Here is a 24134-nt window from a genome sequence, read left to right as displayed (position 1 = left end):
TAGATGCACAGCTGCAGAGCTTGTGTGTTTATTGTACAAGATGAAGCCGGGCAGGAGCTGTGGGTGCCATGTCCCACCCTGAGGAATGCAGGAGCCCCTGCCCTGGGGATCAAGCACCACACAGCCACCCCGCAGTACCCGCTGCCCAGACAGGGCTCTGCTGTGTCCCCAGCAGTGCTATGGGATGGATCCAGGGCCCCTGGTGCTCCCTGTCACCGCTGCCTCTTGCGGATGGCAATGAGGTCCTGGTGGATGGTGCAGAAGTTGGGCCGCTTGTGGGGGTCATACTCCCAGCAGCGCTGCATCAGCTGGTACACCTCCTCAGGGCACTGCTCCGGAGGGTCCAGCCGCAAACCTGGGCAACAGGGATGGGGACGTGGATCACTGGCCCCTCACACCTCAAATCCCGCTGTGGGATGTGTCTGGCCCATCCCACAGGCACAGCCCCACAGTGCTGGACCCACAGCTCATGGTGGCTCCCAGCCGTGTCCCCTACCATGCTCCACTGCCTCCCGCGTCTGCTGGTTGCTGAGGTTGGCATAGGGGACAGCACCCAGGCTGAAGGCTTCCCACAGCAGGATGCCAAAGCTCCAGACATCACTCTCTGAGCTGTATCGGCCTGGGGACATGGGGCAGGACAAATGCTGTTGTCAGGGGACACGCATGTCACCGCTGCCCAGCTATGCCCATGGTCCTGAGGGCTGAGGTGCTCGGGGTCTCTGCCTCCCTCCCCAGGACCAGGTGTGTGGGAGTGGGATAGTGCCAGCTGCGGGGTGCCAGGCCATGCCTGGCTCCATCCTGTACCATAATTGAGCGCTTCAGGGGCCGTCCACTTGACAGGGATTTGCTTCATCCCCCCTGTGGAGGCATAGATGCCATCCTCCTCCTCCCGTGACATCCCAAAATCACTGATCTTCAGGGTATTCCTCTCCGTCACTAGGCAGTTGCGAGCAGCCAGGTCCCTGAGACAGCCCCAGGCAATCAGCCATGTGCCCAGCTGTCCCTGGGGCTCCACCTGGCACAGGATGGGGTGGTGAGGATCCCAGGGCTCCCCGTCCTGCCAGGGCCCACCTGTGGATGCAGTGCTTGCTCTCCAGGTACTCCATGCCGGCGGCAGCATTCTCTGTCATCTTGACCAGCTCCTTCACGCGGAGGTGGGGACCCTCACTGCGCAGGAAGGTCAGGAAGTCCCCCCCTGTGCCCAGATTGCAGAGGCGGTGGGTGCCAGGCAGCGCTGGCAGCTCACCCAGGCGTGGGTGCGTGGGGAGCGCGGGGACGGGGCGCTCACCCTGCACCAGCTCCATGACGATGTAAATGGGCTGTTTCTGCGTGCAGACGCCGATGAGCCGCACGATGTTGGGGTGCCTGTACTGCTTGAGAATCCTGTGGGGACAGGATGGGCACTGTGAGTGTAGGGGGGCCTGGCTGCTCTGGGCACAAGCCACCCGCTGCCATCCCCAGGGCACTCTGCCCTGCCAGCCCAGGGACACGGCCTTCAGCACGAGGGTGCTGCAGTCCCAGCAGTGTCCAACAGCTCCAAGAGTGGACAGATGTGACAGGAGAAGCCCAACAGCCACACAGACCTGGCTTCCTGCAGGAACTTGGCCTTGAGCTCAGGCGGAAGGGTTTCCCGGCAGGATTTCACAGCAACGGGGGAGTTGTCAGCACGCAGGCGTCCGCTGAACACTTCCCCAAAGTTACCCTTCCGAGACACAGGTGCACCAGGCTCAGCTCACCGTGCAGCCCAAGGCAACCCCCGTCCTCCGGCAGACCTGTGAGGACAGCCCTGCCCTCCTGCAGACCCCACAGCACCCCATCTCACCCGACCAATGCGCTCCCCCAGCAGCACGTCCTCGTGGTTAAGCACCCATTTGTCCTGCAGCAAACAGACACCCGTGAGCTGCCCCTGGCCCGCAGACCCCTGCAGGCCCCTCTCAGGCAGAGCCGAGGTCCAGGTTCCCCTGTCTAGCTGGAGAAGCATGCCTGTGGTGCTCAGCCCAGCCATCAACAGGAGAAAGGGCCAGGCAGAGCTGCCCCTGCCCAGGGGGCCCCATCCTCCTCCCCACTCCCTGTCTCACCTTGGGCACAGCCCTGGCCAGGACAATGCCGCTCTTGCGGGTGATGGGCTGCTGGCTCTGCAGGAGGTGCTGGATCAGCAGCGGAATGGTGGGGAAGCTGTCACCCTCCAGCCGAAACATGTTCTGCAGGGAGGGAGCCCAAGAGGTTGTGATGGACAGGAACCTTGCCTGGCCATGCAAGGCCACCCCAGCCATCCCCCTGCTCGTGGTCACTCACACCGACAGCCTGGATGATGAAGTGCCGGGGCTGCCCATCCCACAGCACGCTGAGCACATACTCCTGCTTGCCCTGGCTCTCCCGCACCAGGAAGTCCCCAGTGCAGGTCAGCAGCTCCTGCACCTCCGAACGTGGGATGGCCCCGTGGTACCAGACCTGCTGGCACAGCGGCTTCTGCACGTCTGGGATTAGGGGCACGGGGGGTGGCAGCTGGAAGGAGACAAGGTGAGCCCAGCCATGCACACTCCTGAGTTGTGCCAGAGGTGGGGCAGCAGGAGTGTCTGGAAGCTGTGCCCAGGGCAGGTGGGAGCAAAATCTGGAGGTGCCGAAGCAAGGGGGCCTGTGTGGCCAGAAGAGAGAGAGGACAGGCTCATCAAGGCAGCTGGGCAGAGAGCAGGGTGGCGGGAGGCACCCAGGGACTCACCGAGTACTTTGGGCTGAAGATCCCCGTGATGTGGTTCTTGAGGGTCTCCAGCGCGCTGGCCCCGCTCCGCTCCTGCTCCTGGAAGGAGGCGTGGGCTGTGCACCAGCTGTGCACCCCATCCCTGCAGCTCCCGGAGCGCAGGAGGCGAGGCTGACTCACCGTGGAGGAGACAGACTGCCGATCCTCTGGCAGAGGCAGGGCAGGCAGGGGCTCCCTGACGCCCAGCTCTGCCAGCTTGCTGGCCAGCAGGTCCCGCTGCAGCTGCAGCTTGGCCTGGGCACACAGGCAGCCCTCGAGCTGCTGCCGTGCCTCATGCAGCCCCTGCCGCCTGCCCAACAAGTGCACCCTGGGGAGGGGAGGGGATGGTCAGCACCCGCTGCCCGGGCCCCTCACCCCCCTCTGCTGCACCTCACCGCTCCCCGGGGCTCCGGCCCTGCTCCTCATCGTGGATCTCTGCCTTCAGCTCCTGCATCTGCTGTTCCTTGATACTCACGGCCTCTGTGGCGGCCACCAACTCCTCCTCAACCGATGTCAGGCTGCAAGAGACGTGTGCCGACAGTGGGCTTGGCCCCTGCCCCTCACCTGCCCCTGCCCATGGCTAGCCCCACTCACCAGTGCTGGACACTTTCAAGGGTCAGCTCATTCAGCTGCAGCTCCCCCGGCACCAGGTTTTCTGTGTCCTCCAGCAGGCTCTCATCAAAGGACACAGCTGGTGGCATCTCAGATTCGTACCTGTGGGCACCCAGGACAGCTGTGCCTCCACTTGCCCCGTGCTGGCCACTGCCAGCCAGAGGCAGCAGGGCCATACCCAGCAGAGAGGCTGTGGCTGCGTGGAGCCATACTGGTGGCTCTGGATGAAGCTGCTGTACTCAGTGGCAGGGTCGATGGCCTGGATGGCACTGGCAATCTCCTGGTGCACAGCCAAAAGGTCCTCCTGTACCAGGCTGCTGATGCTGCAGTACTCGCTGAGGATCTCCTTTCTGTGGGAGCACTGCTGGTTCTGGGGGGCCATGGGCATGCCCAGGGGTCGGAAGTGGGGTGCAGGGTGGCAGCAGGGCACAGGATGGGCAGTGCTGCACGGGGTGGGCAGTGGGGCACGGGATGGGCAGCGGGGCAGGCAGGGCTCTTACAGGACGAGGACCATCTCCTGCTGCAGACCGTAGAGGGACTGATGCAGGCTGGGCAGCACCCGCTGGTAGTGGTGCTGGTGGTGCAATGCTGCCGCCTGCACAGCCAGTACATACTGATTGTGCAGGGCATGGAGCTTCCAGAGGCTGCGCACATACTTCTCCTTCGCCTTGTCCCGCTCCTTGTCTGTGGAGAGAGGCTGTGGAAAACCCCAACCACCAGGACATCACCTGCCCCAGCACCGGGGCAGGGGTCAGAGGGTGAGGACTGGGAGACCCTCTCAGGGCATGCAGAGGGACCGAGCCTGGGGTGGTCACACTGTGACACAGAGATGCCCCTGACCCACAGGGTGGTGTCCCAAGGCCCCCAGGCTTCTGCCTGGCTTCCTGGGGGCTAGGCTGGGCTCTCCTCTATGAACCCCCACCCGCTCCAGGCTGGGCTGTAGTTTTCACGAAGTGCAGGGTGCTCCAGCCATCCCTGACCCAAAAGGGAAGCTGGGAGGTCACGCAGGGGACAGGGGCCAGGTTGGCACCTTTGCTGGCCTCCTGGTACTTGCGCTTGGCCTGGGCGCTGTCACGGGCCAGGCTGCGGTACTGTGCCTTCAGCTTCTCCATCTCCTGCTGCGTCGTCTGGAGAGGGACACGGTCAGGAGTGGGTCCAGCACATTCTCCTGTTCCCCTGCTGGCTCCAACATACCCGGCTGTAGTCCTGGCTGAGCTGCTGCCACTGCTCGCTGAAGGCTCTGCGCAGCTGCTGCTTGTCGCGGATGAGCAGGCTCAGCTTGGCCAGCGGCCCCGCTGCCAGCTCCTCCGCGTGCCGCCGCAGGATCTGGCTCAGCGTCTCTGTCCGGCTCACCAGCACCCACCAGGACTGCAGGAAAGGGAGTCAGGGATGGCGTGGAGATGGCATCCTCCAGCAGCACCTCTCAGGCTCTGCAGGGCGCAGTCCTACTCTGAGGTATCCCTACCTTCTCAATGTGACCACCATGGTTGCCATGGAGCTGCCAAGTGCTCTCCTGCTTTTCCAGCTGGGAGAACATGTGGTGCAGCATCCCTGCATACTCGCGGTCACTCTTGGCCCGCTGTGACATCCACTTCTTCATCAGCTCCAGGAGGCGCAGCTCCCCATCCTGCAGCCGCAGCAGTGCGCTGTGCCCCTGCGGGCACCACAGCTCCGGCCCAAAGCCCATGGCACCGCCGTCCAGCCAGGGGGTCTGTGGGGCACCAGGACAGCCTGAGCCGCAGCTGCCACCCTGCACTGCCTGCACCAGTAGTCAGGCCCTTTGCATTTCACACCCTCCTAGCCCATCATCCGGTCTGTGCAGCAGAGATGGCCCTCCCCACCCACTGCAAACAGCCCTGCAAAGCCTATTCAAAGCAGCAGAATGAGTGCTCCAAGCTCTGTGGGAGCTGGGGCCTGTGGGGATGGTGCTGGGAAGGAGGAAGTGTGGAGCCATAGACAGCAGTGTCACCTCTGCCATGCACAGGGCTGCTCCCCAAGGGCAGCACGGCTGTAGCCCCCACCCCTGGCAGCACCAGCCCCTCTTCTCCGGCAGTTCCAGTCCTGTCCTGCCCTTTCCCACCCCTATGCCCACAGTGTGGGAGCTCCCTGGGACCGGGACACTGGTGGGAAGCCAGCAGAAGCTGAGGAGGGTGCTGAGCCCCAGAGAAAGGTGCGGAACCTGGATATGTGCCAGCATGCAGGACTCCAGTAAGGCCATTGGGAGTCAAACTGATCCCAGTGGCAGTCCCTGGGTGCCCTGCCCTGAAACAAGAGTGCAGCAGGAGCAGGAGAGTGCTGGGGCACCTCCCTGCGCAGCGCAGGATGTCTCCTGGCACAGCCCTTGACCTCACCAAGACCTACCCCCCCAGCCCCACAAAGGAGTCCCCCTGTCTCTGCTAGTACCTCACCAGGGCACCCTCCTTCCAACCTACATTTGTTGTTGGGTCTTCGTTGTGAGGCTGCTGCTGGCGTCCTTCTGGGGCCGGGGCTGATGTGGTCTGGACCTGGTGCAGCTCCGGCTCCTGGGGAGGAACAGGAAACCCAGTGCTGACCATACAGCCATTGCGAGATTTCCTGTGCTTCCTGCCCTCCCTGCCAGTCCCCACGCCAGCAGCCAGCACACAGTTCTGCTGCAGCTAAGCAGTTCCCAGCCCCACCACACCTCCCAGCTGTCTCCCACCAGGGCCTGACACCACCAGGTCCAGCCCTGTAACCAAGGGCTCCACTGCTCCTGTTGAGCCTTCATTTAGCACCAGTCCCACCCAGCAAAGCCCCTCAGCTGTGCCTGGTTCTGCCTGACTCCCAGTCCCACTCCATGTCCCTGTGTCTCCAAGAGACTGCAGGACCTGGGGGGTCCTGAGGACTCTGTGAAGCCCCACCGAACTGTGGGCACCCTGTCACCATCCCCAAGCCTGGCCCTTGTGACAGGGAAGGGCTGCAGGACAGAGCACCCACTGATGGACACGCAGAGTGCCATGCCCCAGCCCTTGCTGCCAGCCTGCATCCACAGAGCCAGGACTACACTGGGCACCTTCCCTTCAAAGGGCTTCCCTGCTGCCACGGCAGCACTGCCCAGCCCTGGCAGCTGCCACCGCCACTGCCACTGCCCAGTGGCACGGCCCAGGCCAGCTCCACTCAGCTCAGCCTAGCCACCGCCTGGCTGTTTGGGCCTGAGCGCTCCCCTTGACTGCCAGGGAGGCAGAGGAGTTTCAATGTCACCTGCAGGACACTGCCGGGCCGATTCCACTTGTAGAGGAAGTCAGGGAAAAAGCGTGTCAGCCGGGAGCTTTGCTGACTCGCCTTCCTATAGCGGAGCAATGTGGGGTGGCCACATCCTGGAGCAGCCCCAAGGAAGGGCTGACACCGTACCGCTTCTCCCACCACCACCCCCCGGCAGCGTGGCTCCCTCCCCGCCTGGCCAGGCTGCTCCTGGGCGGCTGCTCAGGGCCGGGCGGTTCTGGTCTGACCGCAAGGGCAATGGCTCTCTCTGGAAGGCAGACTGCTGCCCGGCCCCAGCCCCGCCTCGGGAGAAGAGGAAGAGCCGGGGGAGCGCGCTGCAGTCTGTGCCTGCCACGGGGACCTCGCTCCTGACCACAGGAAGCCGCTGCGGCCCAGGCACAGCGAGGCCGAGGCCGAGCGACTCCGCAGAGAGGAGCTGCCTCTGTGATGGAGCGCAGCCACAAGAGGCTCTTTTGTGGGGCTCGGTGAGGCTGGGGTGGGCTGTGTCGGCAGCTTGGCCACAGCACGAGTGGGTCTCAGGTCCAGCCAGGCCACTCTTGCACCAGGGTGGTGCTAGACACAGGGGCTGCAGCCAGGGCCCAGGCTGTGGTGAAGGGACTGAGTCTCGTGCTGTGGGAAAGGGGCGCTAAGTCCCCAGGCTTTTTACACGCGCACACACACCCCCATGTAGCCTGTTTCTGAATTAACTGCCCTCGATGCATGTCCCCATAAGCAGCTGTTTCCCCTCGCTCAGGTGAGGGACATTCCCTGCTGTCCCCACCACATCTCCTGCCCACAGCCAGGGAAGGGCAGTGCCTGACCCTGGGGGAAGGTCTGGGCAGGGCTCCAGCCCACCTGCAGAGCACCTGCAGAGCAGATCTGGGTGCCCCTGAGGCCCACAGTCTCCACGGCCAGGCCACTGGCCCAGCTGGGCACCCACGGCACACAGAGCACAGGCAGCGCAGCTGGTTTGCATAGTTCTGAACATTTAATAACTCAGTCTCTCTAGCGTTATATCCACATCCATTAAATTAAAAACAGGCTCAGGAGGCAGCTCCTGGCTGATTAAATTACAAGAAAAAATTACTGTGCACCAAAAAGTTGTTATAGAAAAATAGTCCTGTGGCCCCTGGCCAGCGGCTCCATCCACGGCTGGCCCCGGTGTGCGGCGGCGGACGGCAAAGGGGCGCGTGGCACTGGCCCCCAGCCCACGGGGAAGGGGCAGCAAGGGGAAGGGCTCCAGCGGGGAGCAGAACAGATTGTCACCAAGTGGGGGCAAGGCACGTTGGGGGGCTAGGGCTGCAGGAATGCTGGGCACTGCCCAGCACAGGCAGGACGCAGGCAGAGCTGGGGCAGTGCTGGCACTGGCGCTACCTGACAGTCCCAGCCAGCAGCACCTACAGCCCTCCCCAGGGACGGAACACAAGGGGCCCAAGGTAGCCCCCAAAGCAGGGACTGTGCGAGGGGTCCCTGCCCAGGCTGTGGACTGTGCCATGGGCACAGGGTCAGGCGGTGCCCAGCCTGATGCTCCCCGGTGCCAGGGCTCCTGCCCGCTGCAGGCAGCGGCGGTGGGATGGGCAGGCAGTGGACAGCAGCAGCTGAGGCCTGGCCATTATTGCTGTCGAAGGGCACGGGTGGAAGCAGACAGGCCCAGGGGAGGCGGCAGGGAGCTGGGACACAATGAACTGAGCCTGGGATGCAGCTCCGCACGGGCTGAGGGTAGGAGGGGCAGGGGGATGCTGTGACACAGGCTGGGCTCAGCCCTGCCACAGCCAGACCACCTTGAGCCACGGCAACCCAGGGATTTCACACGCTGCCCATCCTGGAGAGCTCACAAGATCCCAAGCAGCAGCCATATACCCAGCATGGGAGACACTGCTGCCAGTGCAGGGCCAGGAAGCGTCGGGCCCCACTGCCACCAAAGGCCCCGGCACGGGGCACAGGATGGACGCAGGGCCAGGAGAGATGGTGCAAGACTGGGACGGTGCTGTGCTGGGGATGGTGCCTGCAAGACCATGCCTGGCCACCCAGACTAGGGCTGAGGGATGGTGCCAGTGGGTGGGAGCCCCAGGCTGCTGCAGTGCAGGAAGGGGACAGGGGCAGAGTCCAGGGCCCCTCAGCCTCACCTGCCCCAGGCCTGCGGTGCTGGGCAGTGAGGAGGGAGGGGCAGGAGGGCTCATCAAAGGGCACTTTGGTCTCTGATGAAGGCAGTCCTCTCGCTGTGGGCCTCATAATCCTCACCGTCTGACTCAGAGGGACCCTCCTCCTGCCAGATGTCGGAGGGGAGCCCCTTGTAAGAGATGATCCCGCTGTCCAGGGCATACACCTTCACACCCCGCAGGCTGAAGCCCGAGCGTGCTTGCAGCACCAAGAAGATAGTGACAAAGATGATGACAATGAGGATGCAGCTGAGGCTGGCAATGAGGACAGGCAAGTTGACCGGAGGGGGGGCCTCAGCTGGTCCTTCGCCGTCTGCCAGGGCAGGGGACGCACGGCTGCTCTGTGTCTGGTGGGAGCAGGAGAAGTCCAGGCTGCTGAAGTGTGAGTGCGCAGGACAGGTGAGGCACTGGTTGGGGCCAGGTCCCGCACAGGTGGCACAGGAGGGGTGGCAGGGCAGGCAGAGGTGGGGTGCAATGGGCTCCACGCTGTTCTCCAGGTTGTAGTGCGTGCTCTGGATGCCGGGTGCGAAGCCAGGAGGGCAGCGCTTCAGGCAGCTCTTCTGGTGCAGGTAGTACCCCTCCTCGCAGACTGTGGGACAGGCAGGGTCAGCTGGGCTGGGGGCTCCTGCACCCGCATTTCCCCCCCTGCTGTCCCCACACTCACCCACACAGGTCTGGCTGGGGGTCAGGGTCTTGCAGCCACTGCTCTCCAGCTGGTTGGAGAGGCTGGGGGACTCGGTGGCCGTTCCATACAGCACGAGCGTGAACTTGGTAAGCGTGCCTGCAACAACGCATGGTGAGGACCACAGAGGTGCCCACAAGACCACTTGTGCCCACGACAGGCACAGGGAGGGGGCTCACGCTGGTCCCCCATCCTGGCTGCCAGGGCACAGCAGGGTTGTGCCCACCACCTGGGAGAGTGTCTCTTGTGGGGCCATGTCCCTGCACAGGACTCCCAAGGGACAGGGGGTCAGGGGGGCTGGCATGGGGTCTCCTTCTGCCTGGACTGCCCCAGAGGGGCTGCAGCACCATCCCACATGCCCAAGTCCAGCCTCTCCCCAGCCACATCACCCAAAACATCCAAGATGTTACTGGCCCCTCAGCTCAGGAGCAGGGGCAGGGGGGGAAACTGGGTGACTACACAGCTCACATCCCAGACTTGGACAGAGGCAGTGGACAGGGAAGCACACCCCTACCATAGTTCTTGGCATCACTGGTGTTCTCAATCTCCAGCACCCACTCCCCGGAGGGATCCTCATCCCACGAGTGTGTTGTCATGAAGGCCCAGTCATTGAAGCCATCGGCTGAGAAGTCATGGGGCCTGAGCAACAAAGGCAAGATGTGGCTGTCAACACATCCCAGACTCAGCAGGGGCCAGCCTGGGGCACGCCAGAGCCCAGCACGTACCTGGCAGCCAGCAGGGTGGAGCGGGTGCCCATGGGGCTGACCAGGTGGATGGCCAGGTCCCCCCGGCGGTTGTAGGACAGCGTCAGCCTGGCCTGCGCGTGCTCCAGCCGGCTGATGTAGTTGGCTTTCCCCAGGCAGGCATCCACCTTCCGCCGTACCTCGAGACGCTTCCCAATGTCCCTGCCAAGGACAGGCAAGTGTGAGGCCGGTCCCAGACCAGGGGGACAGACCACAGTCTCCACTCCTTGCTGTGGGGCTCTGCAGCTGTCCTGGGGACTGGGCACCAGGACAGCTAGAGCGGGAATCAAATCCACAGCGGGTCAGAGTGGCACCACCACTGTACCATTCCCAGACGGGTGCAGGCAGAAGGGGTGCCCCAGCTCCTGGCCACGAGGGGCGGGAACTGCGCTGCCCAGTGCTGCCTCCCCAGGCGCTGCTGCACAGGAGCCCTGAATAGGCCCTTTATTCACACACACCGCAGGCCAGCTACACCCTGCATGGCCCAGCCAGGGATGGGATGGGCAGAGCCGTCCCCATCCTGCTGCTGGCCTGTGGCCGCTCCCCCCACGATGCCAGCACAGGATGTGCCTGCTGTATCCACACAGGGCTGGCTCCCCAGGGGGGTCAGGGCCCAGCCCCAGCTCCCTTCATGCACAGCAACATGATCTCCCCACCCAGGAGCCCTGAGGGAGTGCCCTGTCCACAGACAAGACTGCACATGCTGCACTGTGGCAGCAGCAGCCAAGCAGGAGTCAAAGGAGCTTCTGTCTGCCCCCTGAAAAGCCCCTCTGTCCAGGATGACTCGTGCTGGCTGCACCCCAACCGCAGCGCCCCAGTCTGCCCACACTGACTGGCCCAGCCCCACAGCAGGGAGGCTCATCAGTGACACCAGAGCAGGATGGCTGGAGGTGCCTTTCCCAGCTCTCCCCAGGCTCTTGCAGCAGGATGCTCCGAGGGTCTCAGCATCAGTTCAGTCCCCGAGATTCTCCCCACTCCCTGCTCTGGGCCCAGAGGCTCTCAAGCTCCTGTGCAGAACAGACACTGAGTGATCCTCTCCTGGGCTCACCAGCCCATACCTGGGTTCTGCAAGGATGTCAATGACACACTTCCTCTGAGGTCCCACCGTGGTCCAGTTCTTGGCCAGGCTCACCATGGCCCCAGCATCCAGCAGGCCGTAGCCATACGAGTGGCTGACTGTGGACAAAGAGGGGGTCAGCACCGCTCCTGGGGGTACCCAGGGAGGGATGTTTGCCTGGCCATGCTGCATGCTCACTGGGCCCTCCTGCCTCCTTCATCCCACAGGGCTGCCAGGGCACTGTGCCTCAGCACCCCAAGGCCAGTGGTACATGTGGGACAGGGAGACACGGCTCCCATCCCAGCACCCCGGTACCTTTGCGGCCAACGCCGTTGGTGACCCAGTCATTGGCATTCAGGTGAGCTGGCTTCGAGGTCTGCACCACCAGGTGCTGCATGTCCCGCCACGTCAGGTTCTTGCTACAGGGAGACACAGAGCTCGGGTCAGTGCTAGCTCCTGCTGGCCCCAGGCAGGCCCACGTCCAGGTGCCACTGCTGCATGGGGCTGGCACAGCCACCCCCATCCATCCCTTACTTGGCTTCCAGGGCGAGGGCGATGATGCCGGCAGCCAGGGGTGCTGAGGCTGATGTCCCCGTGTGCAGCTCAGTGCACTTCTGTCTGAGGTCAGTCGTCACCTGCGAGGAGGAGGGCCAGGGCAGGAAACGCTGCAGGCACATCCCACCCCCTGAGCCCCTGGCCTGCGGACAGCAGCAGCCCCCACTCACAATCTGCTTCTCATTCTGGTTGCCACTGCTGTAGGTGGTGGCGAGGGTGGAGGAGCAGGCCTCGCTGTACCAGGGCACGTTGCCGTACTGGGTGGTGCTGCTGATGGACAGCGTGTAGATGCTGTTGGTGTATCCATCACAGTTGCAGCTGTCATGCTCGCGGCCCCCATTCCCAGATGCCCAGACGAAGATGGAGCCCAGCCCGCCTCGGCCCTGGCAACAGAGGCAGGGTGAGGGCAAGCACCAACAGTGCCACACACAGGAAACCCCAGGCTGGAGCTGGGGACAAGTGGGTGGTGCCAGCCTGAATCGAACAGACAGAGCAAATGCAGCTGGGACATGGGGGGACAGCATGACACCCCAGTCACAGCCCACCAACCTGGGTGCCCTCACCACCACTGTGCCTATGGAGGGTGCCCAGCACCTCGGCAGAGACTCCAGGGCTGTCCCAGTGTGACACACCAGGCAGCAGGAGGCCCAGACAATGTGAGGCTTCCAGGAGCCCAAGTCTTTTTCTGCTCAGAAGTCACCTGGCCTGACTCTGTCTGTGTGGGATTGCAGTGCCTGGCAGAGCTGTGGGAGCCCACAACACAGTCCTGGCCATGTCTTGGCACCCAAATGTGGCAGCTACCCTCGCAGAGGACGTGACAGAGTCGTTATGGCACCACATGCATCTGTCTGTAAGGAATCCTGGGCAGAACATGACAGCTCTCCAGCTGGGCAACACTGACAGCACAAAGGGACAGTGGAGGATGACGGGTGGAGGAAGCAAGGGTGAGCACCTGGCACAAAACCAGAAAAGAACCAGGAGAGGGCTTGGGAGAGCAGGGAGAGAGCATCCCACACAGGAGCCCTCACAGAGATAACACCACACGGGAGGAGTCCTGACTCAGAGCCATCACACAGGAAGAACAAGAAAAACTAACAGAGCTTGATCCTAGAGATGGGCTGGAAGATGGCTCATCCTGGGAGGGCCAGGGTAACACCCAGGACAGGCAGAGGGAAGGGAGACCCAGGAGGAGGGCAGGAGTAAGGCCAGTGCTCCCCCAGCAAACCCTCCTTCTCACCTGGCTGACCCCACGGAAGAAAGCCTCCTCTGCCAGCCGGGCCGGGCCATCCACAGTCTTGCCGTCGTCCTCAGGGCCCCAGCTGGCACTGTAGATGTGGATGTGGTTGGGGTTGAGACCCAGGGAATGGGCCTCCACAGCATCGGTCACCTCCCCATCCAGCATGCGCACTCCTAGGCCAGAGAGCAAATGTCACCAGCAACCGGCTGGGGCAGAGCGGCCACGGTGCCACCAGTGAGAACCCCCAAGCCCTGCTGCCCCCTGTGCCACGGGCTGTCACAGCTGCTGCAGCCAGCAGGGCCAGGGCCGCCAGCTCAGCTGCTGCTGCAGCCAATCAGCACCCCCAGGAGCTGGCGCAGGGCAGCACCCACCTCCGATCCTGGCGTTGTATGCCACGCCAACTCCACAGATGCCATTGTTTGCCACAGCAGCCACTTCCCCAGCACAGCGCGTGCCATGTCTGCAACCAAAGTAGGACAAAGCATGCTCAAATAGGGTGTGAGGAGCACAGGGGTCAGTACAGGCTGCAGCTGCAGCAACCCCCACCCGGGCTGCAGCCTGTCCCCTCGGACCAGGTAGCCAGTGAAGGCTCCTCCATCTGCCCTCCTGCTCCAGAGCCAGGGCACTGAACAGCTCACACTGGCTCTGAGCAGAAAAAGGATGCTGCTCACGCCAAAAAGGGAGGTGAAGGGTTCCCCATGGGGCAGAAGTATGCCACCAGCCTCACAGCTCCCAGTGGCCCATGTGGGGTGGCACTGCACCAAGTCCCTGCCACACTTTTATGCTCTGTATCTTCACCCCTCCCTCCTGCCTCACCTGTTGTCATTCATTTGCGTATAGCGGGGCTGCGGGTCCGGGTCCTGGTCATTGACATCAAAACTTGCCCCTGGGTCCTGGAAGACAAATTGGACACTTGGAGACTGTCTACCTCAGCCACCAAGCCCCACTGCCCTTACTCCATGGCATGAGGCTGAGCTGCTGAGCAGGGTGGGCAGGCTCCAATCCCATCTCCATGTCCCACCATGGTGGGCACCAGCCCTGTACCTCATAGCTCTGGGGTTGCCCTGCATGGACACAGCTGCCCAGACCAGCGCCCATGGCACTCCACCCCGCACCATCACCCAAACTCACATAGTTGGCCTCCAGGTCAGGGTGGTTCTTCTCAATGCCGTCATCCAGGATGGACACCACGATGCCCTTGCCTGTGTACCCCTGTTCCCAGGCCTGACGCACGTTCAGGTCCCGCTGGTTTGTGTTGTACTGCCAAGAGAAGCCTTGGCACTAGGAGATGCACCCATAGCCACTGTGATGGGCCCAAAACCATCACAGTTTCTCACCCTGCTCTTCTGTAGGTTGTGACAAGGAACCCCAGGGACCCGGACACAAGGCTGGGCACAACTAGCTGAGAAGGGCTGCTCTGAAAGCAAGATTGAGCCCCAGCCTATGCTTGAGTCTCACAGACAAGGCACCCTTTGCAGAGATCAGGCTTGTGCCCAAGCTCCAGGAAGCAGGCAGAGGCAGAGACCCATTCCTGGGCTAGGCAATAGGCTGTACCTCCTAGTCCAGCCCTGGGTCCCCTGCCCGCCCTCCCAGCATTCCAGGCAGGAGCCACAGCTCTGTGAGCAGAGCCTCCTCCCTGGGGTGTTCCCATAACACAGCACTGGCGGCTGCCTCAGGCTTTCTCCCTTCTCCTCCTCCTCCTTCCTGCCAGTCTGGCAGCAGCTGCTGCCTGACAGCAGTTCCTAGGTTGCCACACCTGTGTCCCCAAGCTCGCAGCCACAATCATGAGCACAGGCCCCCTTCTCACCCGACACTCACCAGGTACCACTGCTGCGGGAACTTAGGGTCCGTGGGCTCCATGAACACGTCCCGCTTGGTCCTGCGCTTTGCCACCTGCTGCTCCAGCCACTGCACCTGAGGGCAGAGAAGGTGTGGGATCCCCTGCCGACCCCTCATGACCCCAGCCCTCAGCCTGCCTGGAGGGGCTCTTCCCAGGAAGCTGAGTCAGCTCTGGCCTGGCAGAGTACTGGAGCTGTCAGAGCTACTGCCAGCCCCAGTCTGCCCCTCCAGGCCCCCCTCCTGGCTGTGCCCTGCAAAGGCTGTGCTCCAGTGGAGCGGGACGGTCAGAGTGCCAAGCTCTGCTGAGAAACAGGCTGCCAAGAGCTGCCACGCCACACCACACGCCTTCCAGGGCCTGGGCTGAAGCCAGAGGGTAGAGAACAGCAGCCCCCACACACCACTGCTCTGGGATCTGTTTATTGCCCTGCACACCTTGTCCTGCGTACAAGTACACAGAGCTCTCCTGGGGACAGAGGCTCTCCTGGGCCCTGGCCTTGCAACAACCCACAGGCCACTGACACTGGCTCCACCAACCCCCTGCCCTTGCCAGACATGGGGCAGGCTCCCACCCCCCTCTGCCAAGGAGTGGTTAAGGCAGCTCAGCCCTGTCCTGTGCCCAGCACTGCCTCACGTGCCTTTGTGAAGTGCTGGGATCAAAGTCAGGCCCTGCTGGCTCGTACCTGGGGCTCCCTGGCCAGGCGGCTGTGCCAGGGCTGGTGGGGCGACAGGGAACGCTTGGCCACGCCACGGTGCCGAAAGTGGTAATAGTCACCAAAGATCTGCAACAGAGAAATGCTGCTCATGGGACAGCTCTGATAGCCTGGTCTCCCCGATCCTCTACACCCTGTGTGTGCTATCTGAGGTCCAGGGCTGCCATGCACGGGCTGGGCCCCCACTCCAGAGTGGTTGGTATTATGTCCTGTCCTCTGGGCAGGACCACCTGTGGGAAGCTGTGGCAGCTGGGGACAAGGCAGCTGGGAAGACCCTGGAGTACCAGAAACGCAACTGCTGTGCACCTCACCCTCCTGCAGGTCCCTACATGGCAGCAAGTCTAACATTGTCCAAAAAAACTGCTGCCCTAGCAGGAAGGCCCAGGCAAGCAGTGGCAGAGAGGGACAGGCCTCTCAGAGTCAGCCTGTGAGAGACGCCAGACTCAGGAGACAAACCCACGGCTTCTCCCCCAGTGCCACCCAGCTCCTCCTGGAAGAAGGTCCCAGTGGCTCCAGGCCCCACACTCCAGGTGGCCCCAGCCAGGGCAGGGTCTGCAGCAGCCTCTGCACCTCTGGACAGGCTGCTGCCTTCTCCCCAGGTGCCCCACTGGAACACCCACCCAGTGCCAGCCTCTACCTGAGGCACAGCCAGTTTCAGTGGGGCAGAGCAGGGGGCATGCAGGCATCCAACCCCAGCGGGGCCCAACTCCCACTGCCAAGCAGCCGTGCTGTCCTCACCCCAGCTCCACTCCCATGTGGGGACAGCCCAGGGTGGGACTCCAGCACAGCCCTTCTGGGGCAGGACGGGAATCCAGGACAGCTGGTGGGGCCAGGAGGCCATTCTGCCACCCAGATGGTTATTTTTAAACCCCAAACCGTCTCCAGTGCTGTCATTTCCGTGTCCCCTCTCGCACATCCTGGGGCTGACAGACACAGTGGCCCCACCCTGGCTGCCCAGGGCCTCCCAGCCCAGCAGCCTGCCCTAACTGGGGAGAAGGGAACAAGCACGCACAGAGCAGCTCCCTGTGAGCCACAAAGCCCAGGCAGCAGCCACAGGCAGGATCCAGCTGCCCAGGCTGTGCCAGAGCTGGAGGGGCTGGGCTGCCAGGGCTGTAGGAATATGAAGACATCTCACCCTCTGCCATCTCAGGTTGCCCCAAAACAGTCTGTTTGGGGCTAACAAACCTCCCCAGCTTATTAGAGCTCTGCAGATGTTCTGCCAATTTGAACAGACTGGGCCAAGCAAGGTGCACCCAGGTGAGCACCCTCAGGCCCAGGGCAGCAGTCAGCTCTCCCAGGTACACATTTCATCCCAAACCCTGGAGCCGTTCCTCTGGCACACTGTGTTCCCCAGGATGCCTGTCAGTTCAGAGCCCCTGAGGAGGTGTCAAGGTACAAAGCCTCTGCACAGGGCTGGTGGGGGAATGCAGGCTGGTTGCTCTCCCTCAGCATCCCTCACTCCCTCCAGGGGTATGGACAGAGCCCAGATTGTTCCTGCACACAGATTGCAGCTCTGACTGGTCATCCACCTGGATTAGGTCTGCACTTACACTGTGGTGGCAGCCAGGAGCTGGCCAGCCCACACACTTCCACCCTAATCTTCACTGTCCCTGTCCTCAGCAAGGACAAAGCCACCCCCCAGCACCACGTGTCCCTGGTGCCAGTTCAGTGCTGCTGCCTGACCCCTGGCCACAGCTCACACCTACCCCGGCCAGCCCCAGGCTAGGAGGCTGCCTGTATGCCTGACCACAGCCCCTGGAGTGGAGCAACATGCTGGACCTGCAGCCCAGTGGTGTGGGAGACAGGACCACCCCCTCCCAGGATGGCACTGTCCTGTCAGCACAGCCCAGGGATGGCACCATCAGTGTCCTTCCCCAGTGACCCCAATCCCAGCAGTGGGGGGCAATGCCTGTGCCCCCTTCTCTGCACAATCCCAGCAGTGCAAACCCTTACAAACCCACCTTGCTGCCACATGCAGCCCCCACCTCTGACCCACGACCCCCCACTGTCCCCTGTGCCCTCCTCAAGCCCTTCCCAAGGCCACTAGAGCCAGTCATGGGCCCTTGGCCCAAGGTGCCACTGGCTCCTATTCCATAGGCAGCAGCATAGCCACAGGTATGCCAGGACAGCACAGCTTTGGGGACAGTGTCCAGAGCCCAGGCTGAGGCCAGGATCCTCTCAGAGAAGGACACTGGGGCTCTCTTACTGGGACACTGCCAGATGCACCCAGTCCCCCCACTCCCAGCCTGGCTGCATATCCTGTCCCAGTGGCACACACCCCCAGGAGCAGCAGTCCAGAAACCTGCAAGGGAAAGCCCCAGGCTCTTTCCAGCCACACTCTTCCCACTGGACTGCCACGACCCGTCTGCAAAGCCCTGGCCAGCAAACCTGGTCCCGCAACGCAGACAGTGGGACAGGCTCCAGAACAGGAGAAAACATGCCCAGACCAGAAGCTCCTGCTACAGCCTGGGCTGCTGCAGCATGTGGGGCTCTGCTTGCAAGGGCAGGCTCACTGCTGTGAGGGGATGGGGAGCCAGGAAGAGGTGCCAGCCTCCAGGCGCAGAACCACGGTGCCGGGAGAAGACAAGGGCAGAGCTGGCACAGAGCCTTCGTGGCTCACAGGGATGGAACTCATGACAGGCCTGGGCTCTCAACTGAAGTACAAGGCCCTGCACTGTGGAGATGAAGCCACAGAAGCAGTGTCCCTTGGCCCTAGCAGCCAGGCCTGGGACCAGGCACCACAGCATGATGGGGAGCACTGCCAGAAGCAGGCTGATGGTACTTCACCCCCATCCCCACTCCAAGGGGTCTCATCAGACATCGAAGCTGGTGGGACATGCCACTCTCCCAGTCCCCTATGCATGGCAGCTGCCTTGGCCTGACAAGTTCTTTCCCCTGAGACCTGTTCTGAGCCACTTCCACACTGACAGCAGCTGCCTAAGGCAATGCCATGGCCCACCCAGCACAGACGCCCTCACTGGGGTCTAGCCACAACCCCCACAGTTCACTCCTATGACGCAAGTTCCAGAGGGCCCAGAGTACCCAGTGCCCATGCAGGGCTCCTTCTGGGGGGCAGGACAAGGTCCTGCTGGCTCCTGCAGCAGCCACCCTCCCACTGCTCCCAGCAGCTGCGCACAGCGAGGTCCTGACACCACAGCCACAGTTGTGCAATTTCCTCTGGGATTTCACCCTGCACTTCCTTCCCAGAGAAACAGCTCACTCCCAGCACAGCCACGCACGCTGCCTGGTCACTGCCTGACAGCAGGGAAAGCTGAGAGCTGGGGGGACCTGCTGACACACCTTCTGTCAAGGACAGTTCAGGAGTAAGAATACACAGCTGCTGCCAGACCCCTCTGGGGACAGCTCAGAGGCGCTGCTGCTGTCCCGCTGAACCCAGGCCATGCCGCACTGGGCAGCTTGCTGTGGGGAGCAGCAGTGGAATCTGGAAGCCTTCCCCATCCATCATCACACAGCACTTCCAGTCCAGCTCCTCACACTAGGATGGGCTTTTCCTCCTTCCCCATCCAGCAGGCAGCGTGCCACACCATGCCACCAGCGGTCCCAGTGACAGGGGGAGACCCTGGCTCCATACAGGTAATTGCCAGCATCGAGTCAAGGCAGCAGATGCTGGAAGGCCACAGCAAACAGGCTCAAACACAGTGGCCCCGCTGTCAGAAAGAGCAGGCCCCAAGCCAGCTCTGGGACTAAGCTCAGCGCCTGCCCAGACCACGTCAGAGAACACTAGTTCAGTGAGTAGAGGGAAGCAGGAGACTTACCGGGCCTAGGTTGAGGAATCCATGCTTCCTGGCCAGCCTGTCAGCCTCCTGGAGTCCTGCAGGGACGAGCACAGCCCAGGTGTTGGTGTAAATATGCTGGGCCAGCACTTCCTGGTCCAGGAGAGTGAGGGCAACCACCAGAGTCCAGAGCAACAGCAGCGAGCAGGGCCTCAGATCCATCAGAGTATCGGGGTTCCTCGAGCTGGGGAGCAGGAGGGTCCCAGGAGCAGGAGGGTCCAGCAGCCTCCCAGCGTCAGCACTCTGAGGCACACCAGCCTCTCTGACCTACTGGTCCCAGCTCAGCCCAAGGCCACATGGGGCCAAGCCCACAGAAGCACAGGAACAAACCATCCAGGACAGAAGCACGATCTGCAGAGACAGGACAGAGGTCATGCCCAGGGCATCGTTCCTCAGACCTCGGGAGGGCAGGCTGCACCTCGCTGAGATGTGGGTCAGCCCCTGGGCAAGGGGGCCTGGCACACAGCGCCTGCTGCCCCCCACGGCACACCGACAGCCAGGGAGCCGCCTGGCTTGGCCGTGTGCCTACGTCTGCTCCTGCGTGGAGGTGCTGTTTACCTTGCCTATTACCCAATGTTTGCTTATAAACACAGAGAATCAACCAGGAGGAGAGGAGGGCACCAAAGGAGGGGAGAGGCAAGGCAAGAGAGACTGCTGTGCTTCCTGCTGCCACTACCACTACCCCTGCTCCAGCTGGGATGGGACTATCTGGGTACAGAGGTGGGAGCAACTGAAACGGGAGGCCTGCCTCTCCAGTCCCAAGGGGAGCCCAAGGGAGATGTCCTCAAGTGCTGTGTGAGGAATCTCAGCAAAATGAGATTGGAAGGAGAAAAGTCAAGGGGAGCTCCTGACTTCTAGCAAACCTGCAGGCTCTCATTTCCACAGCCATTGACCAGGCAGTGCCTGGCAGCCATAGCAAGCGCTGTGCTGCCTGTCACCAGCAGCAGCCCAGCTCTGCCCTTCCTCTGGAGCACAACATGGTGACACCGGTGTGACTCATCCCCGCAACCCGGTGGAACTAGGACCAGGAAAAGAGGCACACCGTCACCTCCAGCATGAGCCCAGGGATGCCCAGGAACAGCTCACACTTTGTGAAACAGCAAACGTAAGAACTTGTAGGGAAAGAGCAGGGGGAATGACCCACTCAGTGTAAGGGAGCCCATGACATGATGGTGCCAGGGTGAGCTCCACACCCGGAGCTCCAGAGGGACCCTGGAATATTTGGTCAAGCTTCAGGAACAGCTGGAAAAGTGAGAGCCGGCAGTGCCCACAGGAGCCACATCCCCCTCCGTCCAGAAGTAGCCACAGAGAGCTGGTAGCCTGTGGCACTGCCACAGGAGAGAGCTCCGAGCAGCGCCGGAGACCCCGCCAGAGGCTACGGCACAGACAGTGCAGCGACCCTGGCACAGCGCGTTTCCCCATCAGCGACCACACCTCGGCCAGCCCCGGGCCGGACCGCCCCAACCAAGCGCCCAGAGCCGCGAGCACCCGCCGGAGGCTGTACGGGAGCCCCGGGTGCCAGACTGTCAAGGCCCTCAGCACAGTACGGCACAATGGAAAACTATCTGCCGCGGTCCACCAGTGTACGTGCCAATACCTGGCCCCCAGGCCGGGCTATTTCCCCTCGCTGGTCCCAGCTGGTCCCCCTCGGCGGTGACCGCTGCACGTGGGGACAGTCTGGCCGCCGGGGCACAGCCCGGATCCCGCGGCGCCTTCCCGCCGGACCCGTCGCCAGCGAAGCACCGCGTGCCGGGACGGCCCGGCCGCCGCACCCAGCCCGGAGCCGCGCTCCCGGCTCCGCACCGCGGCCCGGCCGGCGCTCGCTGCCCAAGGACCCAGCTCCGCACAGGAGCAGCCCAGCGGCCCCGGGCTGAGCGCCGGGCCCGGGCCTGCACGCATGGGGCGGCTCCAGCGGCGGAGCTCCGGACGGAGGCGGCCGGGCTGGGGCCGGGGCGGGACGCGGCCTGGCTGCCCCTCGGTCTCCCGCAGAGGCGGCTCCGGCTGCCCCCGCCACAGCTCCGAGCGCGACCTCCCGGCTCCCCGCTCGCTCCCGGGGACCGCCGGGCCCGCACATCCCCGCCGGCAGCGCCCTAAGCCTGGGGCTGCCCAGCGGCTGCGGCCCCGCCGCTCGCCCCGGCCCCGGCCCCGGCCCCTCCGCCGCCCGGGTCCCGTCCGGCAGGGCCGCCCCAGCTGTCAAACCGCGGTCGCCGGCCGGCCGAGCCACCCCAGGCCGATGCCGGTCCCGCGTCCTTACCGCACGGCCTGCCCGCTCCGCTCCGTCCCGTCGGCAGCCGGGCCCGTCTGTCGGCGGCGCCGCGTCACGCCGCGGGGCGCCCGGAGCGCCCGCCCCGGAGCCGGGCCCGGCCCAGGCAGGGGCGGCCGGGGCGGCCGGCGGGGCCGCTTGTTTACGCCGCGCAGCTGTCAGCGCCGCCCGGCCCCGCCCCGACGGCCGAGCCACCGGCCCCGCGCGGCTCCCTCGGCTCGGCACGGCCCGGCCCGGCCCGGCCGCCGCTCTGCCGGGCGCCGCCGGATGCCGTCACCGCCGCCCGCCCCTCCGTCCCGTGCTGCATCGCCGGGTCCGCCACGGACCCCCGACAACCCCTCCGCGCCGCCCGCCAGTTTCGGGGCCGCTCCCCGTCGCCAGTACCGGGCACAGCCCGGGCCTCTGCGTGGCCTCTTGCAGCCGAGCATGGGGCTGTCCTTGCCACCCGGGGGGTACCCTATGCCAGCCCAGGCAGGAAACCCGGATCTGTGCCGTGAGAGCCGTGAGCCCCCGCCACGGGCCCGCGGCAGTGACCGGGGGTGTAAGGGTGCCTGCAGTGAAGAGCACGCAGAAGATGCCCAGTCTCCCACCTGGTGCAGCAAGTGGTGCGTTATGCTGTGACACGGGGCTGGCAGGACAGAAGCCCCGCCAGATTAGGCTGTTCCAGCCCTGGCAGACCCCGGAGTAGAGAATTCCCCAACCAGGCTGCGGGAATCGTGCTTCCCATGAGGTCCATATCGTGGGGCTGCAACCCCAGGTCTGTGTGCAGCAGCCTGACAGAGAAACTGTCTGGTAAGGAATAACACAAGGAAAATCTATCAGCCCTGTTTCAAGAGAGAGACTTCCACCAAGGAGAAAAGGTGAGAAGTGAAACACAGCTTCAGTCATTTGTAAAGAACAACCCACGGTGAGCACGGGACCATGTCGTTAGCAACACAAATGCAGCAGAACCCAAAGTGACCTGAACCCAAACTGACCTGAATCCTCCACACCTGCGATGAGTCTGGCAGCCCGGGGCACGAGCAGGTCCTAGTGCTCTTTACAGAGAAAAGGAAGTCACTCAGATACCATGATCGAGATCGTGAAGCATTAGCAATCACACAGGAAACAGTCACCTTGGTAACCGAGATGCTGAGAACAGCCCAGAAAATCTAGCACAGGGCAGGTTGCTGTGCTAAACTGGGTTAGTTCTGCAGGGCAGTACCCTGGCCGCAGGCATTCAGGCTGGGCCAACCCTGGCAGCCAGCCCCAGGGGCTGTGGTGCCCCAGGCCCACCTTCAGGGCCACGGTCCCACCAGGGGGAGAAGGCACCCACCAGACAGGCAGCACTCACCCCAGTGTCACTGCAGCATGCTCAGGAGTCTTTCCTGTAGCTGGCAAGCCCAGGCCTGCCCTTGGGGACACAGGGAGCCAGCTGTGCCCCATGGGGTTATATGGGGGATGCATGGACAGGGGCAGGTCCGGAGCTGGAGTCCGGAGCGGTGGTGGGAGGGAGGATGGGACGCGGGCTGCCTGCCCCACCCGTGAACCTTATCTCTGGATGCCTCCTTTGGGCGCTGGCAGCCGTGCCTAGGCAGGTGAGGAGCTGCTGTGCAGCCCTGTGACACGCGGGGCTGAGAGGAGCTTACAAAGGGCCCTTGTCAGCACGTGCTTATCGTGGTGCTGCGGGGCAGGCAGGCAGGAAGCACCACGCTCTTACGCAAACCACTGGCCTGGGACCCGCGCTGACCCCACAGCCCTGCCAAAGAAAACGCCTGGCTCGGGAAGCACCTGGCTGCAGGTGGCACAATGCCAGGACGGGGAGGAGACCCGCTGCCCCAGCAGCCCCGGGCCCAGCTGCAGAAGGAGCAGAGAGGGCCCCCAGCATGGACCTGAGCAGCCGCTGTGCCCCACTCACCTCACAGGGCTGCCGGGCTCCCTTCTCTGCCCCCAGCCACGATGCAGCCAGGAGGTGAAACAGCGACTGCCACACATCTGCCAGGATCACAAACCCTCCTCTCAGACTTGGGGACCATGGCCTGGGGGACCTGCAGTATTGCAGGTGAAAGCAGCTAATGAATGGGCAACAGCAGGAAAAGGGCAGAGAGCCCACACAGAGAAACTAGCAGAGAAAACCAAGTAACAGGCAGCAACAGCAGGCAGAAACTTCTGGATGCACCAAACAAACACCAGAAGGTTTACCCAAGCACAGAGCAGCCTGCTCTGCCCCCATGCCAGCAGAGGTGAGCCCACAGTCCCTCTGTTGTGTTGTCCAGCCTTCTCCCTGCACACATCCTCACACTCTCCCAAAGCTAAGGCTGCAGTCTAGAGTCTCTCTCCAGTCTTTCCCTGGAGTCTCTCCAGTGCATCCCCTCCCCTCCCCACTGGATAGTACCAGCAGGCCCTTTGGTGCCCAAGGAGCTGAGACTGCCGCGGCACAAGCAGGATTTGTGCTCCACAAGGTCCAGCTGGCTCCAGCAGCTCTATTTATCTCTGACTCCCAGACACAACATCTCATTGTGGCCACATGCAGGGACTCAGGCCCAGC

At 63.3% G+C, this 24134-nt stretch overlaps 2 protein-coding genes across 4 annotated transcripts; both read right to left on the bottom strand.

Moving 5' to 3' along the window:
* On the bottom strand, window positions 1-8827 carry FES (FES proto-oncogene, tyrosine kinase). Its single transcript, XM_071441029.1, has 20 exons — window positions 8695-8827; window positions 5782-5871; window positions 4815-5060; window positions 4544-4717; window positions 4380-4476; window positions 3850-4033; window positions 3562-3699; window positions 3332-3451; window positions 3133-3255; window positions 2879-3065; window positions 2720-2797; window positions 2296-2505; window positions 2079-2201; window positions 1823-1876; window positions 1584-1702; window positions 1289-1383; window positions 1072-1195; window positions 805-962; window positions 497-619; window positions 1-355 (listed from the first exon to the last, which is right to left on the bottom strand). The coding sequence occupies exons 1-20, from the start codon at window positions 8746-8748 to the stop codon at window positions 213-215; spliced, it is 2640 nt and encodes an 879-aa protein (XP_071297130.1). The 5' UTR covers window positions 8749-8827; the 3' UTR covers window positions 1-212.
* Window positions 7535-22605, bottom strand: FURIN (furin, paired basic amino acid cleaving enzyme). 3 transcript variants are annotated; one of them, XM_071441031.1, is made up of 16 exons: window positions 22585-22605; window positions 19327-19695; window positions 15521-15619; window positions 14820-14915; window positions 14133-14261; window positions 13818-13894; window positions 13373-13461; window positions 13002-13174; window positions 11935-12147; window positions 11744-11844; window positions 11525-11628; window positions 11211-11328; window positions 10135-10314; window positions 9924-10048; window positions 9392-9508; window positions 7535-9316 (listed from the first exon to the last, which is right to left on the bottom strand). In XM_071441031.1, the coding sequence occupies exons 2-16, from the start codon at window positions 19504-19506 to the stop codon at window positions 8748-8750; spliced, it is 2370 nt and encodes a 789-aa protein (XP_071297132.1). In that variant the 5' UTR covers window positions 19507-19695; window positions 22585-22605; the 3' UTR covers window positions 7535-8747. The 3 variants fall into 3 exon arrangements, with proteins under 3 accessions (XP_071297132.1, XP_071297131.1, XP_071297133.1); XM_071441030.1 differs by lacking the exon at window positions 22585-22605 and adding an exon at window positions 21599-21848; XM_071441032.1 differs by lacking the exons at window positions 15521-15619; window positions 22585-22605 and adding an exon at window positions 21599-21848.
* Window positions 22606-24134: the final 1529 nt, after the last annotated feature.

This window comes from Agelaius tricolor, unplaced genomic scaffold (assembly GCF_023055355.1).
Source record: "Agelaius tricolor isolate 1412-34295 unplaced genomic scaffold, bAgeTri1.0.p SCAF_16, whole genome shotgun sequence".
Taxonomy (NCBI): domain Eukaryota; kingdom Metazoa; phylum Chordata; class Aves; order Passeriformes; family Icteridae; genus Agelaius; species Agelaius tricolor.
This window is presented reverse-complemented; position numbering and strand designations above follow the sequence as displayed.

Bases quoted from the DNA above. Each gene is read 5' to 3' on its own strand.
- FES (XM_071441029.1), bottom strand. From the start codon at position 8,748: ATGAGCCCTCCTGCCCCTCCCTCCTCACTGCCCAGCACCGCAGGCCTG. The intron at 3,452-3,561 runs GTATGGCTCCAC...GGGTGCCCACAG, and splicing joins AGCTTCATCCAGAGCCACCA to GTACGAATCTGAGATGCCAC. The intron at 1,384-1,583 runs GTCTGTGTGGCT...CTGTCCCCACAG, and splicing joins AAGTTCCTGCAGGAAGCCAG to GATTCTCAAGCAGTACAGGC.
- FURIN (XM_071441031.1), bottom strand. From the start codon at position 19,506: ATGGATCTGAGGCCCTGCTCGCTGCTGTTGCTCTGGACTCTGGTGGTT. The intron at 11,845-11,934 runs GTGAGTGGGGGC...TCCTCCTCGCAG, and splicing joins ACCAGAATGAGAAGCAGATT to GTGACGACTGACCTCAGACA. The intron at 11,329-11,524 runs GTACCGGGGTGC...CTTTGTCCACAG, and splicing joins CAACGGCGTTGGCCGCAAAG to TCAGCCACTCGTATGGCTAC.